The 18009-nt window shown below is 33.2% G+C and overlaps 2 protein-coding genes across 5 annotated transcripts in view; one reads left to right on the top strand and one right to left on the bottom strand.

Annotated features, from left to right (window-relative positions):
- VPS13C (vacuolar protein sorting 13 homolog C) overlaps positions 1–18009 on the top strand; it is a 175869-nt gene that overhangs the window by 39529 nt on the left and 118331 nt on the right. For all 4 annotated transcript variants that reach the window (XM_028507282.2, XM_028507283.2, XM_028507285.2 and 1 more), the window contains 9 exons: positions 173–253; positions 2388–2445; positions 3852–3979; positions 4985–5091; positions 5650–5821; positions 7030–7092; positions 11078–11207; positions 11811–11905; positions 17840–17982. In XM_028507282.2, the coding sequence (XP_028363083.1) occupies positions 173–253; positions 2388–2445; positions 3852–3979; positions 4985–5091; positions 5650–5821; positions 7030–7092; positions 11078–11207; positions 11811–11905; positions 17840–17982 (977 nt within the window). The remainder of the gene's footprint in view (positions 1–172; positions 254–2387; positions 2446–3851; positions 3980–4984; positions 5092–5649; positions 5822–7029; positions 7093–11077; positions 11208–11810; positions 11906–17839; positions 17983–18009) is intronic.
- On the bottom strand, positions 13469–14914 carry LOC118502267 (60S ribosomal protein L36-like). Its single transcript, XM_036034295.1, is given in 2 exon segments — positions 13469–14583; positions 14585–14914. Coding segments are annotated over 2 exon segments (318 nt in total). The 5' UTR covers positions 14762–14914; the 3' UTR covers positions 13469–14442.

Genomic DNA, 18009 nt, shown 5'->3' with positions numbered 1-18009 from the left:
AAAAGGCTAAGAAGCTATTGTTTTCCCCATTTTTACATTACTTTCTTTCCTTTAGAAGTTCAAAATGGCAATCAGATAATTTTAGAATACTGAACACAATAAGAATCTTTTAATATTGATTCATAATTTCAGTGTATTAGTTGTTTGACCTCTTTCAATTTTTCTTTTGTAGCTTATCCGACTTGATAGCCTCAGTGCCTACTGGAATGTAAACTGCAGCATGTCTTACCAGGAATCGAGGGAACAGATTTTGGTAATTTCTGTTTTTACCTGGAAGAGCTAACTACATTCATTAAATTTATTTAACGAGGAGATTTTTAATGAGGACAGGATAACCATCTTTTGTTGATGTTGTATATAATTAAATCAGAAGTATAAAATATAGTATTTGGTCTCTACTCTGTATTTTAAAAAAAGCACCCTGGTTTTTGAAGATCTTTGTGAGATCATTCACTAGAGAGTGAGATGAGAACCTATACTGTTAAATCAAAACTGCATTTAAGTTTTTATTGGTTTGGCCAAAAAGTTTGTTCGGTTATTTTCCCTGTGGTAGTTCTAGTAGCACTCAGTTGTCTTTAACTCCATTTGAAACAGTTTTGTTAGACTCTATTGTGACAGCTGTTATATTGGTGTGCATTTGTTTATTTATTTTAATTATTGACAGATTTTTATCTGTTTAAATTTTATCTGTTTAAAAAACATATGACAGTTTTTTATTGTGTTTTTTTTCATTACCACTTAATCCCCTTATCAAAATTGGTGAATTTTTGCCCCTGGCTGGCGTAGCTCAGTGGATTGAGCGTGGGCTGGGAACCAAAGTGTCCCAGGTTCGATTCCCAGCCAGGGTACATTCCTGGGTTGCAGGCCATAACCCCCAGCAACCGCACATTGATGTTTCTCTCTCTCTCTATCTCCCTCCCTTCCCTCCCTAAAAAAAATAAATAAATAAAAATCTTTAAAAAAATTGGTGAATTTTTGAGTAGCCATTTTAATACTGAAGATGGAAGAAATGCATGTGGTTATGTTAATCACTTTGATGTTTGGGTTCCATGTAAGTTCAGCAAAGAAAAACCTTGACTGTATTCTCTCATGTGATTCTCTACTTAAACATAATGAAAATATTCCATTTTTAAAACAAATTGTGACAGACAATGAAAAGTGGATACTTTACAATAACGTGGAATGGAAGAGATCATGGGGATTAGCAAACTGAACCACCACCAATAGGCTGGTCTTCATCCAAAGATGATGATGCTATGTTTATGGTGGTACTGGAAGGGAGTCCTCTATTATTAGCTCCATCCAGAAAACCAAATGATTAATTACAACAACTAATGCTCCCAATTAGGCCAACTGAAGTTAGCACTTGATGAAGAGCATCCGGAATTAGTCAACAGAAAATGCATAATATTCCATCTGGAAAATGCATGACTACATTTTTGTTTTTTCATAATCAGGCAAAAACTGTTACAGCTTGGTTGGGAAGTTCTGATTCATCCACGGTATTCACCAGATGTTGCACCTGCAGATTTCCATTTATTTCAGTCTTTACAAAATTATCTTAATGGAAAAAAATTCAGTTCCTTGGAAGGCTGTGAAAGTCACCTGGAATAGTCCTTTGCCCAAAAAGATAAAAAGTTTTGGGAAGATGGAATTACGAATTTGCCTGAAAGATGGTAGAAAGTAGTGGAACAAAACAGTGAATAGGCTGTTCAATAAAGTTATTGGTGAAAATGAAAAATGTGTCTTTTACTTAAAAACTGAACTTTTTGGCCAGTCCAATACACTCTCATTTTGATAGCTTCTGGTTACACAGTTTTATATGAAAATAATTACTGAAAGAGTATCGTGTGGCCGTACCACCCTGAACATGTCTGATCTGGTCTGAAGAGTATTGTAAATAAAGATGGTACCTTTCAGATCTCAAGACTATATTCTTAGCAGATGTTTTAAGCATTTGTGATAATAATTTCCTAAACAGTGAAAGATAGTTTAAAACTTTTGTGTGCTAAGCCGTGTTTATTTATTTAGAGGAGAAAAGAGCAATTGAATTTTGGAACTGAACTATTTCTAAGATTTTGTCTCTGATTTCTCAGATACTGTAACACAAATAGTTGCCTTTGTCTAGAAATTGAGGTCCATGTTCATGGGCATTTACATAAATATATATTTTTAAAGTCACAATGTTGCAATGTTTTTAGGTACTTATAATTAAAGAAATTCTCTTCTATATTTTATTCTAAGGACATATATCTATAAATAATGTTTAGTTTTTTAATGGGTTACTAATTATAAAGAGGGAAATAAGGATACTGATTTAAGACAAAATATTTTTGTATGTGTATATTCTATTTTTAATTTTTATGTAATTTAAATTTTTTGTTCAGGATCAACTGAAAAGTGAAATTCTTACAAGTAACGATATACTTCCAAACCACCAATATAGTAAGTAATGGTAAAAGTTTATTTCATATTATAGGTAGCTTGTTATCAAATATTTTACTTTAGTATATTTTTTCTGATAAAATTACTGTGACAAAGAGAGTATTTTATACCTTAATTTTATCATATAGCATGTTTGGATTAAAAGTGATTTTAATCCAACAGCTAACCCCCCTTGACCTCCATGTTTCCCTCTTAAAATTTGTTACCATTTTTGTTTTAGAAATTAGGCTTTCTTTGTTTTGCTTTGCTTAATAACTAATTCTCAGAGATCTTGGTATTCAGGTCACCTCTAGTATGCCACTGTTGCAGTGTTAAGACAAATGAACCACGTTAGAGATTTTTTTAAGTGAGTTTTTCTTGGCAGCCTCACTATAATTTTAAATATATTTCTAACAAGTCTTCCTGCTTATTTATCTTATCTGTTTCTCCATTTCCATTTCATTCTGAAGAAGTGATTGGTTTGTTTATATTTAGTATGCCCCTTTTGTTCATTCTCAATTTATGCCCATGTTCTTTTGTATTCCATATTACTCTGGTTCAGCTCTTGTTTTCTTCATATTCTTTTACTGCGGATTGCCATTACATGACAGTTGGTGCTTTCTCTCTATGTTCATTGATCTCTCTGTTTAATGATAACAAAGTGTTCACATGTTGCTAGTTTGTGGAAACATTTTTACTTATGAAAGACCTAGGAAAAATCTGCAACTTCATTCTTAGGCATCTTTCACTTACAAATAACATCTAAATTAGTTAAAGTTTTATACTCTCATATTATATCCTATATCAGGTATGGCAATTTATATAATTTTAATACTATTCATAGTTAATATTTATCACTTTACTTTGCTTTTTTATCTTCTTTAGTATACCTTTTCATACTACTTCTCAACTTCAAGAATATTTTCTTTAGTTTATTCTAAGAATTTGTGCAGTGCTTGTCTTGAAAATTATGAAGTGGCAAACAACTGTTTTCTGGATAGTGTGAATTTTATTCTTGGTTCTGTTCCTAAATTCTGCCAATGATTAAATAAGAAATTAATCAGGTTTGTTTTCTACCTTGTATTAGTATGTTAAATGAATAATAAAATCATTAAATGTCTTGTAGCAAGGAAGAAAAGCCTAATTTTACCTAGAGTGTGAATTGCCAAGAGTAGATTGTTTGTATATTGGGCATTTCTTACTTAGAAGCATAGGACCCTAATTACCTTTTTGGGGATTCCACTTTAACCATTGAACTTGACAGTTGGTACAATGCAAATAAATAGATACTTAAATATTCCTTTGGTAGTTATTTTTTTACATAGTTTTGATCATTTTACTTTCAGGGTAACATTGTTTTTATAATTATTTACAATTGTTCATATGTAAGAGCATATAAAGGTATCTTACTTCTAATGTGGTATCAGTTTTCCAGCCAATATCAGCCTCTGCAAAACTCTACATGAATCCTTATGCAGAAACAGAGCTCAAAACACCCAAACTTGATGGGAACATAGAAGTCCAAAATATTGCTATTGAACTAACCAAACCTCAGGTAAGATTTAGTTGGACATTTGTAACTTTGCTTAGCCTCCAACCTTGACTGCTTTTGTCATTTGTGATTATTCCCTTTCCTGTGATTGTTCTGATGGTTCTCCTGCTTTGGTATGTTGAGATTTGACTTGTAAAAGTAGATGTACTATACATATGTTTAAAAAAGAAAGTATGTATCAGATTTAAGAAGTAGTTGTATTTTATCTGATATTTACCTTATTGCTGGAGAATCTTATCAAATTACAGTAAATGACATTATTTCCATTTACTTTCCAATTGTTGATGGAGACTTTAATGTGTTTTTTCCCCTCAGATTTTAATAGCAGGCACTCATATTAAATATTGTTTACTTTTTGTTTAGAACAGCTATGTTGACAGGCTTTTCTTTTCCATTTGTTTCTCAAGTTTGGTTACACACCCAGGAGTTTGGATAACAGACCTGGAGAAGTGAAAGGAGGACAAGGATTAAACTAATTGAGCCTCTGGCCCTGTGCAGTCTAGTAAAAATACAATATGAGTTATATACATAACTTTAAATTTTCTAGTAGCTACATTAGCAAAGTGAAAAGATGAAATAATTAACAAAATTATTAGCATTTTCTTTAACCTATCTAGAATGTTACCGTTTTAACATGTAATCCATATAAAAAGTTAAGGTATTTTACATCCTTTTAGTTTTGTAAGTCTTTGAAATCTGAGGTGTATTTTACAGTTAAAATATATTTGAGTTCAGACTGTCCACATATTAAGTGCTAAATAGCCATATGGTAACCCTGAGGTAGAAATGCATTATGAAAAATAGAGAAGCAGCTAGACTTGCCCTTTTCGTTATCGTGCCTGCAGTCATGTTGTGTGTGTGTGTTTTCCCGATTGGAGCTGTCGTATTTACCAGACACACAGATTTGTTGTGTTGGCGGTCAGACGGGAAGTTAAGTAGCTTTATCTTATTTAAGTGTTCATTCATGTGTGCAGTCTAATCAATGTAACTTTGTTTTTGTTTCAATAGTACTTAAGTATGATTGACCTTTTGGAATCAGTGGATTACATGGTTAGAAATGCCCCTTACAGAAAATACAAACCTTATTTACCACTTCATACCAACGGTCGACAGTGGTAAGTTGGAATTTTAGTTTTTAAATAAGAAACATGTTACAGTTAGTGGGTCTCTGAGTTAAGACACCTTTAAAGCCATGTAATGAAGCTACTTTTTCTTTTATATGGACATGTGACGGGTATCTTTTATGTTATGCTCTTATTACTTTTTTGTATAAACACATTCTTTTATACTTCTGGTCCCAGATTATTTCCAAATTCTTAACTTAGTGTTCAAGACTTTTAACATTTTTTGGTTTTACTGCCCTTTAGTCGTCCACATGGACTCGATGTAAAACCACACTGGGTACTACCAGTTTTGCACAGTATGTCATTTTGTGCCTTTGTGATTTTGCTTTGATAAACCCTCTTCCTGGAGTGGTTTTTTCATTTCACATTTCACAATCTATTTAAATAAGACAATTGTACTGGGGAATTGAAATCTTACTGCTGAGCTCTTACAGGAAAACAGTTAATAACAATAAGTATAACAGGGTAGGTCTAAAAGGTCAAAGCTGTTTTCTTGCTGTTTCTTAAACCTTTATATTCAGATATGCTTTAAATATTTTTGATCTGCAGGTGGAAATATGCAATTGATTCTGTTCTTGAGGTTCATATAAGAAGGTATACACAGATGTGGTCATGGAGTAACATAAAAAAGCATAGGCAGTTGCTGAAGAGTTATAAAAACGTCTATAAAAACAAGCTAACTCAGACTAAAGTCCCAGAAGAAATACAGAAACAAATTCAGGTATATCTTGCATATATTGGTGAAAGGTATTATTTGTTAAGTCATTTGTTAATATTCTTTTAAATTTAATTTCCATTAAAATATAATTTTATTCAATAAAAAGAATAGTGTTTATCTTTTTAAGAGAATTTTATGGGAAAGTGCATAGTATTTTTTCCCAAAATTTTTTGGTTTAATATTTATTGTATTTTTTTTCCATTACCATTCAGTCCCCTTATACCCTCTCTCCCTGCAGCAGTCATCACAGGGTTGAGCCTTTCCCATTCATCCTAATAACAGATAAAATGAGGTTACTATCAACTATTTGGAGACATATGTTTGGTATTGGTAATAATATTTAGAAAATCAACATTAGAGCTGTTTATTATTAGTTGGAAGTACATATATTACTAGATTTGTTAGTGGCTTTTAAAAAAACAAAGTATTATAAAAATAGCTTTTATTTGCAAGATAGAAATCTTATTTACCTCCTTTCAAAATACAGAAAAACAGCACACTGAATATATAACTTCTTAATATCATCTGATGTGCCACAAATTCATAATGTAAAAAATTGGATTCCTGTTATTCTGAAGTATGTGGCAATACTTAATATTATATATTAGAAAAGCATTGGGTCTTTTAACATCTCAGGTCTTGTGTTCTCATGCATGTAATGGAAGCGGTATCTGTTTTGCAGGACTGTGAGGTGCGCATGAGAGAACACACAGAGCACTGACACATAGGTCACTAGTACATGCGAGATTCCTCTTCATACTTGATGTAAATTCCCCAAATCAGTTTCTACTTCAGATTACATGTGATTTGCAGAATTTTACACTTAAAAATTTTGTCTTCTATAATGATGCCTTTATACAGTGGTTGTAAAATAATATTATAATAGAGGGAGTCAGAAGAACCATAGCATAATACCTAAAACAAGTCTCCCTTCTAAATATTCTTATTTTCATTTGCATATTTGGCTATCTGTGTATTGTAATAGTCTCATTAAAGCTCTCACTTCTGTATTCAATGGGGATTTACTTTCTTGGAAAACTTACTTTTTATATTACAAAAGTTAATGTAAAAGCTAAGTGCATGTTTAAATTTATACTTAAACTTTCATTAGATCACAAATACTGTTTGTTAGCAAGCCTAGATATCATAGACAAAAAAATATTCTTTTAATGATCATTTTCCTTGTTTACAAGTGTCTCTTTATTTTATAGGATTTGGAGAAGACTCTAGATGTTTTTAACATAATTTTAGCAAGGCAACAAGCACAAGTTGAGGTAATTATTTTTGTTAGCTGATTTTATGTTTTAAACATGTTAATACAATTCCTTTAAACCTAGGATCAGGAAATCTAAGTTTCATGGGAAGTTGTTGAGACTTACTCAAATGAGAATAAAACTTGAGTTTTTAGAGGTTAATTCTGTCTCAGGAAGAAAAAATTGAAATATTGGGGGAAAAAGGTGATACAAAGGGCAAAAGTTTTAAAATTTTTATAACAAAAAATTTGAACTCTCTACCCCGCAAAGCAAGTAAATAAAAGCCATCCATAATTCTAAGAATATACAGTACTGACTGTTAACATTTTGGCATACAGACTTCTAATTTTTCTGTCATGTATCTTATTTATGCTTCTTATCCCCCATTTTTTCACTTTATCTTTGGTTTATTTTCTTTTCACACCGTTCTTTCCTCTTTCTCTTTACTGATATTTTGTCTTTTTTCTCTCCCTCCTTCTCTCAACCTCTTCTTTCTTTCCAAAATTGGAATCAATCTGTTTATAATGTTTCATAATTTATTCATGACTTATCCCAGTGACTTTGTTCTGTGTTATTTCTATTATTCTGTAACATGACATGACTTTTTTTGGTGTTTAAAAAATAAATTAAAAATGTAATACAACTCATTATAGAAAAGTTACAAAATAAGAAAAGTTACAACATGTAATACAAATCATTATAGAAAAGTTACAAAGATGTGGCTCAGTGGCTTGAGCTCTGGCCTGAGAACCAAAGGGTTGCTGGTTCAATTCCCAGTCTAGGGCACATGCCTGAGTTGTGGGCCAGGTCCCCAGTAGGGGGTGCAGGAGAGGCAACCACACATTGATGTTTCTCTCCCTCTCTTTCTACCTCTCTTCTCTCTCTCTAAAAATAAATAAATTTAGAAAAGTTAGAAAACATGGCTCCCCAAAAAGCAGAATATCGTAGAAACACCCTTTGTGTCACATACCAAAGATAACTATTGTTAATATATTTCTGTATATTCTTTTAGTCTTCATTACACTGGTAGATCTCCATACATGTGCTTACATTTTTAAATGGGTTTAATTCATATTGAGTGCCTGTTGTACTCAATGTGCTGTTGGGGTTTTCAGCAGCACTTGGATTAACAATATTGTGCCTAAGTCTGCAATGAACTCAAAATATTGGTGGCTAAGAGTTGATTTGCTTTTGCTGAAGCTTTGTATGCATAAAATGTTTAAGTAAAAAGTTTAGAATAAGAAAAAAACAGCAGCTAACATTTTTTGGTGTAAATTACTGGTACTGTTAATTCTGAAGAACATACTATTATCATCTTCACTTTATATCAGGAAATTGAGGCATAGAGAAATTAACTAAGTCATCTAAATTTTATTTAACATCAAAAGTAAAAAAGCACACTAATCTTCTGTGCTGAGAAAATAAAGAAGTGTAATGTAATTTTAAATAGAACTTAAACTAGTCGGCTATATATTTTTTCCCATTACATTTTGACTGCTGAAAATGAATTGGTAAGCTTGACAAAAGATAATTATAGCTGAGATATAACTTGGACCTTTTAATAGATTTGTGGGAAGATGTAGACCTGTTCCCTTATTATTTATTTAATATCTATTTGATAAAGATAACTTATTTAACTTAATTGAAACTGAGCTGTTGTTACTCAAACCTATCCTTTTTACAATAGAATTCAACTTTTTTCTTTTAATTTCTATTTTTTGATGATTTCGCTTTTTGGTACACACAGAGGCAGGCAATACGCTACCAAATCACTACCAATTTAAAATACTTAAATTATCTTGTGGAAGAAAACATAGGCAGTAAACTCTCTGATATTGCTGTTAGTATTATATTTTTGGATTTGTCTCCTTGAGCAAGGGAACCAGAAGAAAAACAAACAAATAGGACTACATCAAGATAAAGAGTTTTTTGCACAACAAAGGAAACCATCCACAAAATGAAAATACAACCTACTGATGGGAGAAAATATTTGCCAATGATACATTTGGTAAGGGGTTCATATAAAATATATAAAGAACCCATACAACTTACATACAGAAAACAAACAATTCACTTAAAAAATGGGTAGAAGTCCTGAGTAGACTTCCTCCAAAAGGATGTATAGATAGCCAGTAGACGTATGAAAAGATGCGGATGTCACTTATCATCAGAGAAATGCAAACTAAAACCACAATGACCTCACACCTGCCACCATGGCTGTTATGAATATATTGACAAAACAAGTATTGGCAAAGATGTGGAGAAAAGGAAACCCTTGTGCACTGTTGGTGGGATTGAAAATTGGTGTCACCACTACAGAAAGAGTATGGAAGTTTCTCAAAAAATTAAAATAGAACTACCATATGACCTGGCAATTCCACATCTGGGTATTTATCCATAGAAATCCAAAACACTAATTTGAAAGGATATGTGCACCCCTGTGTTCATTGCAGTTTAATTTACAATAGCCAAGATGTGGAAGCAACCTAAATGCCCATCAATAGATGATTGAATAATGAAGAAGTGGTACATAAATACAATGGAATATTCTTCATCTATAGAAAAATGAAATCTTAACCCTTTGTGAAACTGACGGACATAGATGGTTTTATGCTAAGTGAAATAAGTTAGACAGAGAAAGCCCAAACCAGTACTATTTGATTTATATGTGGAATCTAAAAAACAAAAGAAGCAAACAAACAAAGCAGAAACAAACTCAAAGATGCAGAAAACAAACGAATGGTCGCCAGATGGAAGAGAGATTTGTAGGCTGGTTGAAAAAGGTGAAGGGATTAAGAAATACAAATTGGCAGTTACACGGTAGTCATGGGGATGTAAAGTACTTTCTAAGGAAAATAATAATAGTGTAATAACTATACATGGTATCAGGTGAGTACTACATCTGTGGGGGGGATCACTTTGTAAGTTATATAAATGTCCAACTGCTATGCTGTACACCTGAAACTAGTATAATATTGAATGTGGATATTTATTTAAAAAAAATAATAAATTAATTTAAAAAACTAGCTAGCTTTTGGGGCCACTGAATAGGTGAGCCAAAGTAACATCCCAAACAAGGAGTATTTTATATTCAAAGTCCATAGAGGCCCACCAGGCACTGTGCCACCTAAAAAAAATTCGAGTTGGGAAATTATTAAGATAGAGTCTAAATGACTTACCCTTTTATTATCTTTATCCTTCTGTTTTTACTTTTTGGTTCTTCATCTATATTTCACTGAGAAGTAGGCAAAGACAAGGAGCAGCAGAAAATAAAACCAGGAGTTTTTGAGAAAACAGGATGAAATAAAATTCGAGGACTTTCTATTTTTATTTATAATTTATCCCCATCATAACCATAGTTAGCAAGCCAGCAATGTAAGTGAATTCTGAAATTGGAATGGATTGGAATGTGAATGTGGAAGCATTATTCTTTCGTCCATAATGGCCCTTTAACTTAAATATTTGGAAGATAATATTGGTCAGAAATATGCTGTCCTAATGGCTCCTTAACTTAAAAATTTGGAAGAGCCCTGGCCACTGTGGCTCAGCTAGTTGGGAGTCATTTCACAAAGTAAAAGGTTGCAGATTCTATTCCTGGTCAGGGCACATGCCTAGGTTGTAGGTTCAGTCCCAGTCGGCATGTACCAGAGGCAACTGATTGAGATGTTTCTCCTTTCTATTAATGTTTCTTTCTCCCTCCCTTCCTGCTCTCTAAACAGTAAATAAAATCTTTAAAAAATTTTGGGAGACAGATTGCTCAGAAAAATTTAATGTTTTGAACCCTTGGCTATATTCTTAACAAAATGCAACAATGTGCTATTAGGAAGTATGAAAAATAAGTTAATAGATTACATTAATCACATGTTGAACATCGTTTCAGAAGGAACTCTTTCTTGACTATTTTTAACGTAATGTAGTGTTTAAAAAAGTTAGCCATTGTTCTTACCTCACTACAACTGAAGATGAAGAGGAAGTTTACTTTTAACTTTTAATTTTAATCTTTTAGGTGATTCGGTCTGGGCAGAAATTAAGGAAAAAGGCTACTGACACAGGCGAGAAACGTGGAGGCTGGTTTAGTGGGTTTTGGGGTAAGAAGGAATCTAAGAAACAAGATGAAGAATCTTTGATCCCTGAAAGTAAGTTCCAAGTCAAGTCATCTATTATACACTGATAAGACAAAGCTATATAAATTGTATTTTAGCTGGTTGAATTTTATTTCATAATTCTTTTGAAATAAAAGCTCAGTGCAGTGAATATATAAGCAGATACATCAGGCTGGCACATTTTTGTGTTTATCAAATTGAAACAAAACTTTTATTTTTTTTCAAGAAAAGTTATTTGAGATTTAAAAAGTTGAAATTCAGAAATCACCACATTTAGAATTCCTAATTGTTACGTTTTACATGGATAATTAATTAGAAGTTTCACTTAATTTTTAAAATACTTAGGGAATTCTAAAATTCTTATAGGAGACCTGAATTCTCTTGTATTGTGTCTCTTTGCTTTTTTTGATCTAAAAAAGCAAACATGTGGTGAAAGTAGTAACTAGTGAAAGTAGTATGTTTGTTTTAGCTAGTTTTAACTAGTGAAAGTAGTATGTTAGAAGAAATTATTTGGCTGCTTTGTTTTAGCATTAGTTTCTATTGATTTTAGGGTACTTGTTAATTTGGTTTAATTTTTTTATTGTATATGTAAAACTGAAGCAATTGATTTCTTAAAATATTGTGTTTTCTTTGTAGCTATTGATGACTTTATGACTGCAGAAGAAAAAGATAAGCTCTTCACAGCTATTGGTTATAGTGAGAGCAGCCACAACCTAACTTTACCCAAGCAGGTAATTATTTAGGTTGTCAAAGAGGTATTTGGTTTCATTTTATTGTACTATCTTGTGTTAACTTGTATTATCGAATTAGTTTTTGTGAGTGGTGTGAAATAATGGTCCAGTTTAATATCTAGTTCTTTTAGAACCACTTACTGAAGATCTTTTCTTCATGAGTATTCTTAGCTCCCTTATCAAATATTAATTGACTGTATATGTATATGTTTGTTTCTGGGTTCTTGATTTTCATTGGTCTGTGTATCTGTTTTTTTTTTTTTTTAAAGATTTTATTTATTTATTTTTAGAGAGGGAAGGGAGGGAGGGAGAGAGAGAGAGAGAGAGAGAGAGAGAGAGAGAGAGAGAGAGAGAGAGAGAGAGAGAGAGAGAGAGGGAGAGAGAGAGGGAGAGAGAGAGAGAAAGATCAATGTGCGGTTGCTGGGGGTTATGGCCTGCAACCCAGGAATGTACCCTGGCTGGGAATCGAACCTGGGACACTTTGGTTCCCAGCCCGTGCTCAATCCACTGAGCTACACCAGCCAGGGCTGTGTATCTGTTTTTTATTCCAGGACCATTTGTTTTGATTACTATAGCTTTGTAATATAGTTAGAAATCAGGAAGTGTGATGTTTCTAGGTTTGTTATTCTTTCTCAAGATTGCTTTGGCTATTTGGGGTCTTTTGTGGTTCCATATAAATTTTAAGATTGTTTTTTCTATTTTTGTAAAAAATACCATTGGATTTTTGATAGGGATTGCATTGAACCTATAGATTACTTTGGGTAGAATTGACATTTAACAATATTAATTCTTTCAATCTGTAACTTCCCATTTTTATGTCTCCCTCAACTTTTTCATGATTGTTTTATAGCATAGGTGGCAAACACAAGGCCCATGGGCCGAATCCGGCCCACCACCTTGTTTTATGCAGCCTGGCACCTTGTTTCTACCCAGCAACAGCGCCGAGCTCTTTGCCCCTAGTTAAGGAGTAGTTACATTTATACAGTCCTAAAATGACATTCGGCCCTTTGAAGGCAACCACAAAGCTGATGTGGCCACCAGTGAAAATGAGTTTGATACTCCTGCTGTACAGTTTTCAATGTATACATTTTTCACTTCCTTGGTTAAATTTATTCCTAAGTATTTTATTATTTTTGATGTTATTGTAAATGAATTGTTTTCTTCATTTTTCAGATAGTTCATTTTTAGTGTATAGAAACACAACTGATTTTTGTGTTTTGATTTTGTATTTTGTAACCTTACTGAATGTGTTTATTAGTTCTAACATTTTTTTTGGTGGAGTGTAGTATTTTCTGCATATAAGATGATACCATCTACAAGCAGAGATGTTTTTACTTCTTTTTCTCCTGTTTATTTGCTGAATGTCAGGATGACAGTACTTACATTTTCAACAGTATTTTCTTTTTCTTTTTTTTAATCCTCACCTGAGGATATGTTTATTGATTAGGGAGGGAGAGAGAAGGAGAAAAGAGAGAAACATTGATGTGAGAAAGAGACATTGATTGATTGGTTGCCTCCTTTATGTGCCCCACCTGGGGCTTGAACTGCAACCTAGATGTGTGCCCTGACCAGAAATTGAACCTTCTAACTTTTGGTGTACGAGACGATGCTTCAAACAACCGAGCCATCTGGCTAGGGCTTTTTTTTATTTTTTATTGAATTTATTTGGGTGCCTTATTGCTCTGGTTAGAACTTCCATTGCTATATTGAATAGAAGTAGTGAGAGTGTGCAGCCTTGTTTTGTTGCTAATCTTAGAGGCAAAGCTTTCAACCTTTCTCCATTGAGTATATGATGTTAGTTGTGGGCTTGTCAGATATGGAAGTTATTATGTTGATGTACAATTCTTCTATACTCAGTTTATTGAGAGAATTTTTATTATGAATGAATGCTGTATTTTGTCAAATGCTTTTTCTTCATCTATTGAAGTGATCACGTGCTTTTTATCTTTCATTCTATTTATGTGATATGTCACATTTACAGATTTTCATCCTTGCACCCCTGAGATGAATCACACTTGATTATGGTGTGATCCTTTTAATGTGTTTTTGAATTCAGTTTGCTAGTATTTTGCTAGCAAATGAGAATTTTTGCATATATATTTATCAGTGATGTTGGTCCATAGTTTTTGTTTCTGCCAGTGTTCTTTTCTGGCTTTGGTATTAAGGTAATGCTGGCCTTGTAAAATGAATTTGGGAGTTTTCCCTCCAGTAACAATTTTATGGAAGAGCATGAGAAGGATGAGAATAAATTCTTCTTTAAATGTATGGTAGAACATACCAGTGAATGCATCTCTTTTTGGGCTTTTTTTTGTTGTTGTTGGGAGGTTTTTCATTACTTGTTGAGTCTCCTTATTCATTATCATTAGTCTGTTCAGATTTTCTATTTCTTCATGATTCAGTCTTGGTAGAGTATATGTATCTACAATTTATCCATTCTTTCTAGGTTGTCCAATTTGTTGAGGGATAGTTTTTCACAATAGTCTCTTAGTTTCTTCTTTTTTTTCTAAACAGGTTTTATTGCATAGAGGGGATGGGGCTCAATCCTTGGCTGCTGCCTTCCTCATGGCTGTGAGGACATTGCTCAGCTCCTTTCTCTTCCTCTTGGCCTGGATATATGTTCCCACCCTTTTCTTGATGAATTTCAGGGCCCTCTTGTCTTTAGAGACCTTGAGCAGCTAGCTCCGTGGTGCCCCACTCATAGGGGGCAAAGCCACACACCTCTCGGATCATGTCCCGCACGAACTTGGTGTGCTTGTTGAGGCGCCTGTGGCAGTGGCTGTGCCTCTGCTTGCTCACATTCTTTGTCATTTTGTGGCTGTTGTTGAGGCCCACGGCCACGGGGTAGCAGAGAGCCATGGCTGCTGTTCCTCAATGGTGGCCATGGTGGAAGGGCTGACCCTCTCTTGTAGTGTCAGTTGTAATGTCTCCTCTTTCATTTTTAAATTTTATGTATATGTGTTTTCTCTCTTTTTATCTTGTTTAGTCTAGCTGAAAGTTTGTCGATTTTGTCTTTTCAAAGAACCAACTTTTGGTTAGGTTAATTTTTTCTAATGTTTTTCTATTCTCAATTTATTTCTGCTCTAATCTGTACCATTGCCTGTTTTCCTCTAACTTCAGACATTTTCTTCTAACTTCAGTTTGTTCTTTTCTAGTTTCTTGAGGTATAAGGTAGATTGTTTGAGATCTTTTTTTTCCTTGATGTAGGCATTTATTCCTATAAATTTCCCTTTTAGAACTTTTGCTGCATCCCATAAGTTTTTGGTATGTTGCGTTTTCATATTTTTTGGTATCCTGATTTTTTTTTTCTGTAGGTTTCTTCTTTGATCCATTGGTTGTTTGGGAGTGTGTTGTTTAATTTCCATGTACTTGTGAATTTTGTAGCTTTCCTCCTGTTAATTGATTTCTAGTTTCATTCCATTGTGGTTGGAAAAGATACTCTATATAATTTATATCATTTTGAAATTTTTGAGATTTGTTTGTTGGCCTAATATGGGATATATTCTAGAAAGTGTTTTGTGTGAATTTGAGAAGAATGTTTTTTTCTGCTACTGTAGGATGGAATGTTCTTTGTATGTCTATTAAGTTTCTTGGCATATAGCATTGTTCAAATCCACTGTTTACTTACTCTCTGTCTAGTTGACCTATCTGTTGTTGAGAGTGGGCTATTGAAGTCCCCAGCTAATACTATATTGCTGTTCATTTTTCCTTTTTTTAATTTTTAAAAAAATTTTATTGAATTTATTGCAGTGACATTGGTTAATAAAATTACATAGGTTTCAGGTGTACAGTTCTAGAATACATCATCTGTAAATTCTGTTGTGAGTTCACTACCCAAAGTCAAGTCTCCTTCCATCACCATTTATCTCCCCTTTACCCTCTTCTACCTCCTCCCACACCCCTTTCCCTCTGTTAATCACCATACTGTGGTCTGTGTCTATGAGTTTGTTCTTTCCTTCATCCTTTCACCTGTTTCACCCAGTCCTCCAACTCCCTCCCCCTAACAGCTATCAGTCTGTTCTCTGTATTTATGAATCTGTTTCTATTTGTTTGTTAGCCTATTTTATTCATTAGATTTCACATACAAGTGAAATCATACAGTATTTGTCTTTATCTGACTGGCTTATTTCACTTAGCATAAAACTCTCCAGGTTCATCCACGCTGTTGCAAAGGTAAGATTTCCTTCCTTTTTTTATGCAGTTGAGTAGTGTTTTAGTGTGCAAATGTGCCACAGCTTTTTTTAATCCTCTCATCTGCTGATGGGCAATTGGTCTGCTTCCAAATCTTGGCTGTTGTAAATAACACTGCAGTGAACATAGGAGTGCATATTTTCTTTCAAGTGTTTTGGGTGTCTTCGGATGTATTCCTAGAAGTGGAATTGCTCAGTCATAGACGGTTCCATTTTTAATTTTTTGAGAAAACTCCATACTGTTTTCCACAGTGACTGCATCAATCTGTATTCCCACCAAAAGTGCATGCGAGTTCTCTTTTCTCTATATCCTCACCAACAACTTTTTGTTTGTTGATTTATTGATGACAGTCATTTTGACAGGTGTGACATATCTCATTGTGGTTTTAATCTGCATTTCTCTGTTGATTAGTGACACTGAACATGTTTTCATGTCTGTTGGCCATTGGTGTGTCCTCTTTGGAGAAGTGTACATTCAGGTCCTTTGCCCATTTTTTAAATTGTGTTATTCTTTTGGTATTGAGTTTTAGAAGTTCTTTGTAAATTTTGCATATTAACCCTTTGTCACATGTATGATGGACAAATATGTTCTCAGTGGGTTATCTTTACATTTTGTTGGTTTCCTTTATTGTGCAAAATGTTTTAGTTTGATGTAGTCCCCATCATTTACTTTTTTCTCTTGTTTCCCTTGCCTGACGAGATACATCAGAAAAAATATTGCTAGGAGAAATGACCAATATTTTACTGCCTATGTCTTCTACAATTTTTATGGTCTCAAGTCTTACATGCAAGTCTTTCATCCATTTTCAGTTTATTCTGGTGTGTGGTTTAGTTCTGTTAGCCTACATTAAGTGCTCCAATGGGAACATAAATATTTATAATTGTTATTGCATATGTACTTGATGGATGGACCCCTCTGTCATTATATAATGATTTTCTTTATCTCTTTGGACTGTTTTTAACTTAAAGTCTTTTTTTCTGTTGTGAGTATAGCTACCTTCGTTTTGTTTTGTTCTGTTTTATTTTGACTATGCTTGTTTGTAATATATTTTCCGTCCATTCACTCTCAGTCTTTGTTTGGCCTAAAAGTTTAAGTGAGTCTCTTATAGGCAGCATAATGTTTGATCTTATTTTTTTAATTCATTCTCCACTCTGTGTGTTTTGATTGGAGAATTGAAACCATTCACATTTAAAGTAGTTATTAGAGCTAAGGGCTTACTATTGACATTTTGTTAGTTGTTCTGACTATTTTGTAGATACTTTATTCTTACTTCTCTTGCTATCTTCCTGTGTGGTTTGATGAGAATCACCTCCCTGGTTCTCTGCTTTACCTCTAGTCTTGACTTACCAAGTTTGGGGCCAGGATTTTTTTAATGTCTTATTAACTCTCCAAAGCCATCAAGCAATTGTTCTTTTTATGTTGTCCAGTTTTTGAGCCCAAGAATTGATCTGAATTAGTTTGCTTTAGTGAAATCTTCTGAATTAAATATTTATGCCACAAAATATTTTATCAAGTTGCATTTTTATTATCTTTAAGAAAAATTAGTTTTAGATTTTGTAAATGTCCTATTTCAGCAAGCAATTTGCATTGACTTTTCCAATGTTACTTTTTTATAGTGAGCATATTGATACAGAAACCTCTGATTGTTTTATAGACCACTGTAATTCAACAATTTAAATAAGTGAATTACTAATTAAGGGAATCATTACTTAAACTTTAACAATTTTTATTAATTCTTTTGTTTAGTATGTTGCTCATATAATGACACTGAAATTACTAAGCACTTCTGTTACAATAAGAGAAAACAAAAATATCCCAGAAATACTAAAAATTCAGATAATTGGCCTTGGGACCGAAGTATCTCAGCGACCAGGAGCACAAGCACTTAAGTAAGTTTTTAAAAAGTTATTTCAAAT

The sequence above is a fragment of the Phyllostomus discolor genome, chromosome 1, assembly GCF_004126475.2.
Source record: "Phyllostomus discolor isolate MPI-MPIP mPhyDis1 chromosome 1, mPhyDis1.pri.v3, whole genome shotgun sequence".
Classification (NCBI taxonomy): Eukaryota; Metazoa; Chordata; class Mammalia; order Chiroptera; family Phyllostomidae; genus Phyllostomus; species Phyllostomus discolor.
This window is presented reverse-complemented; position numbering and strand designations above follow the sequence as displayed.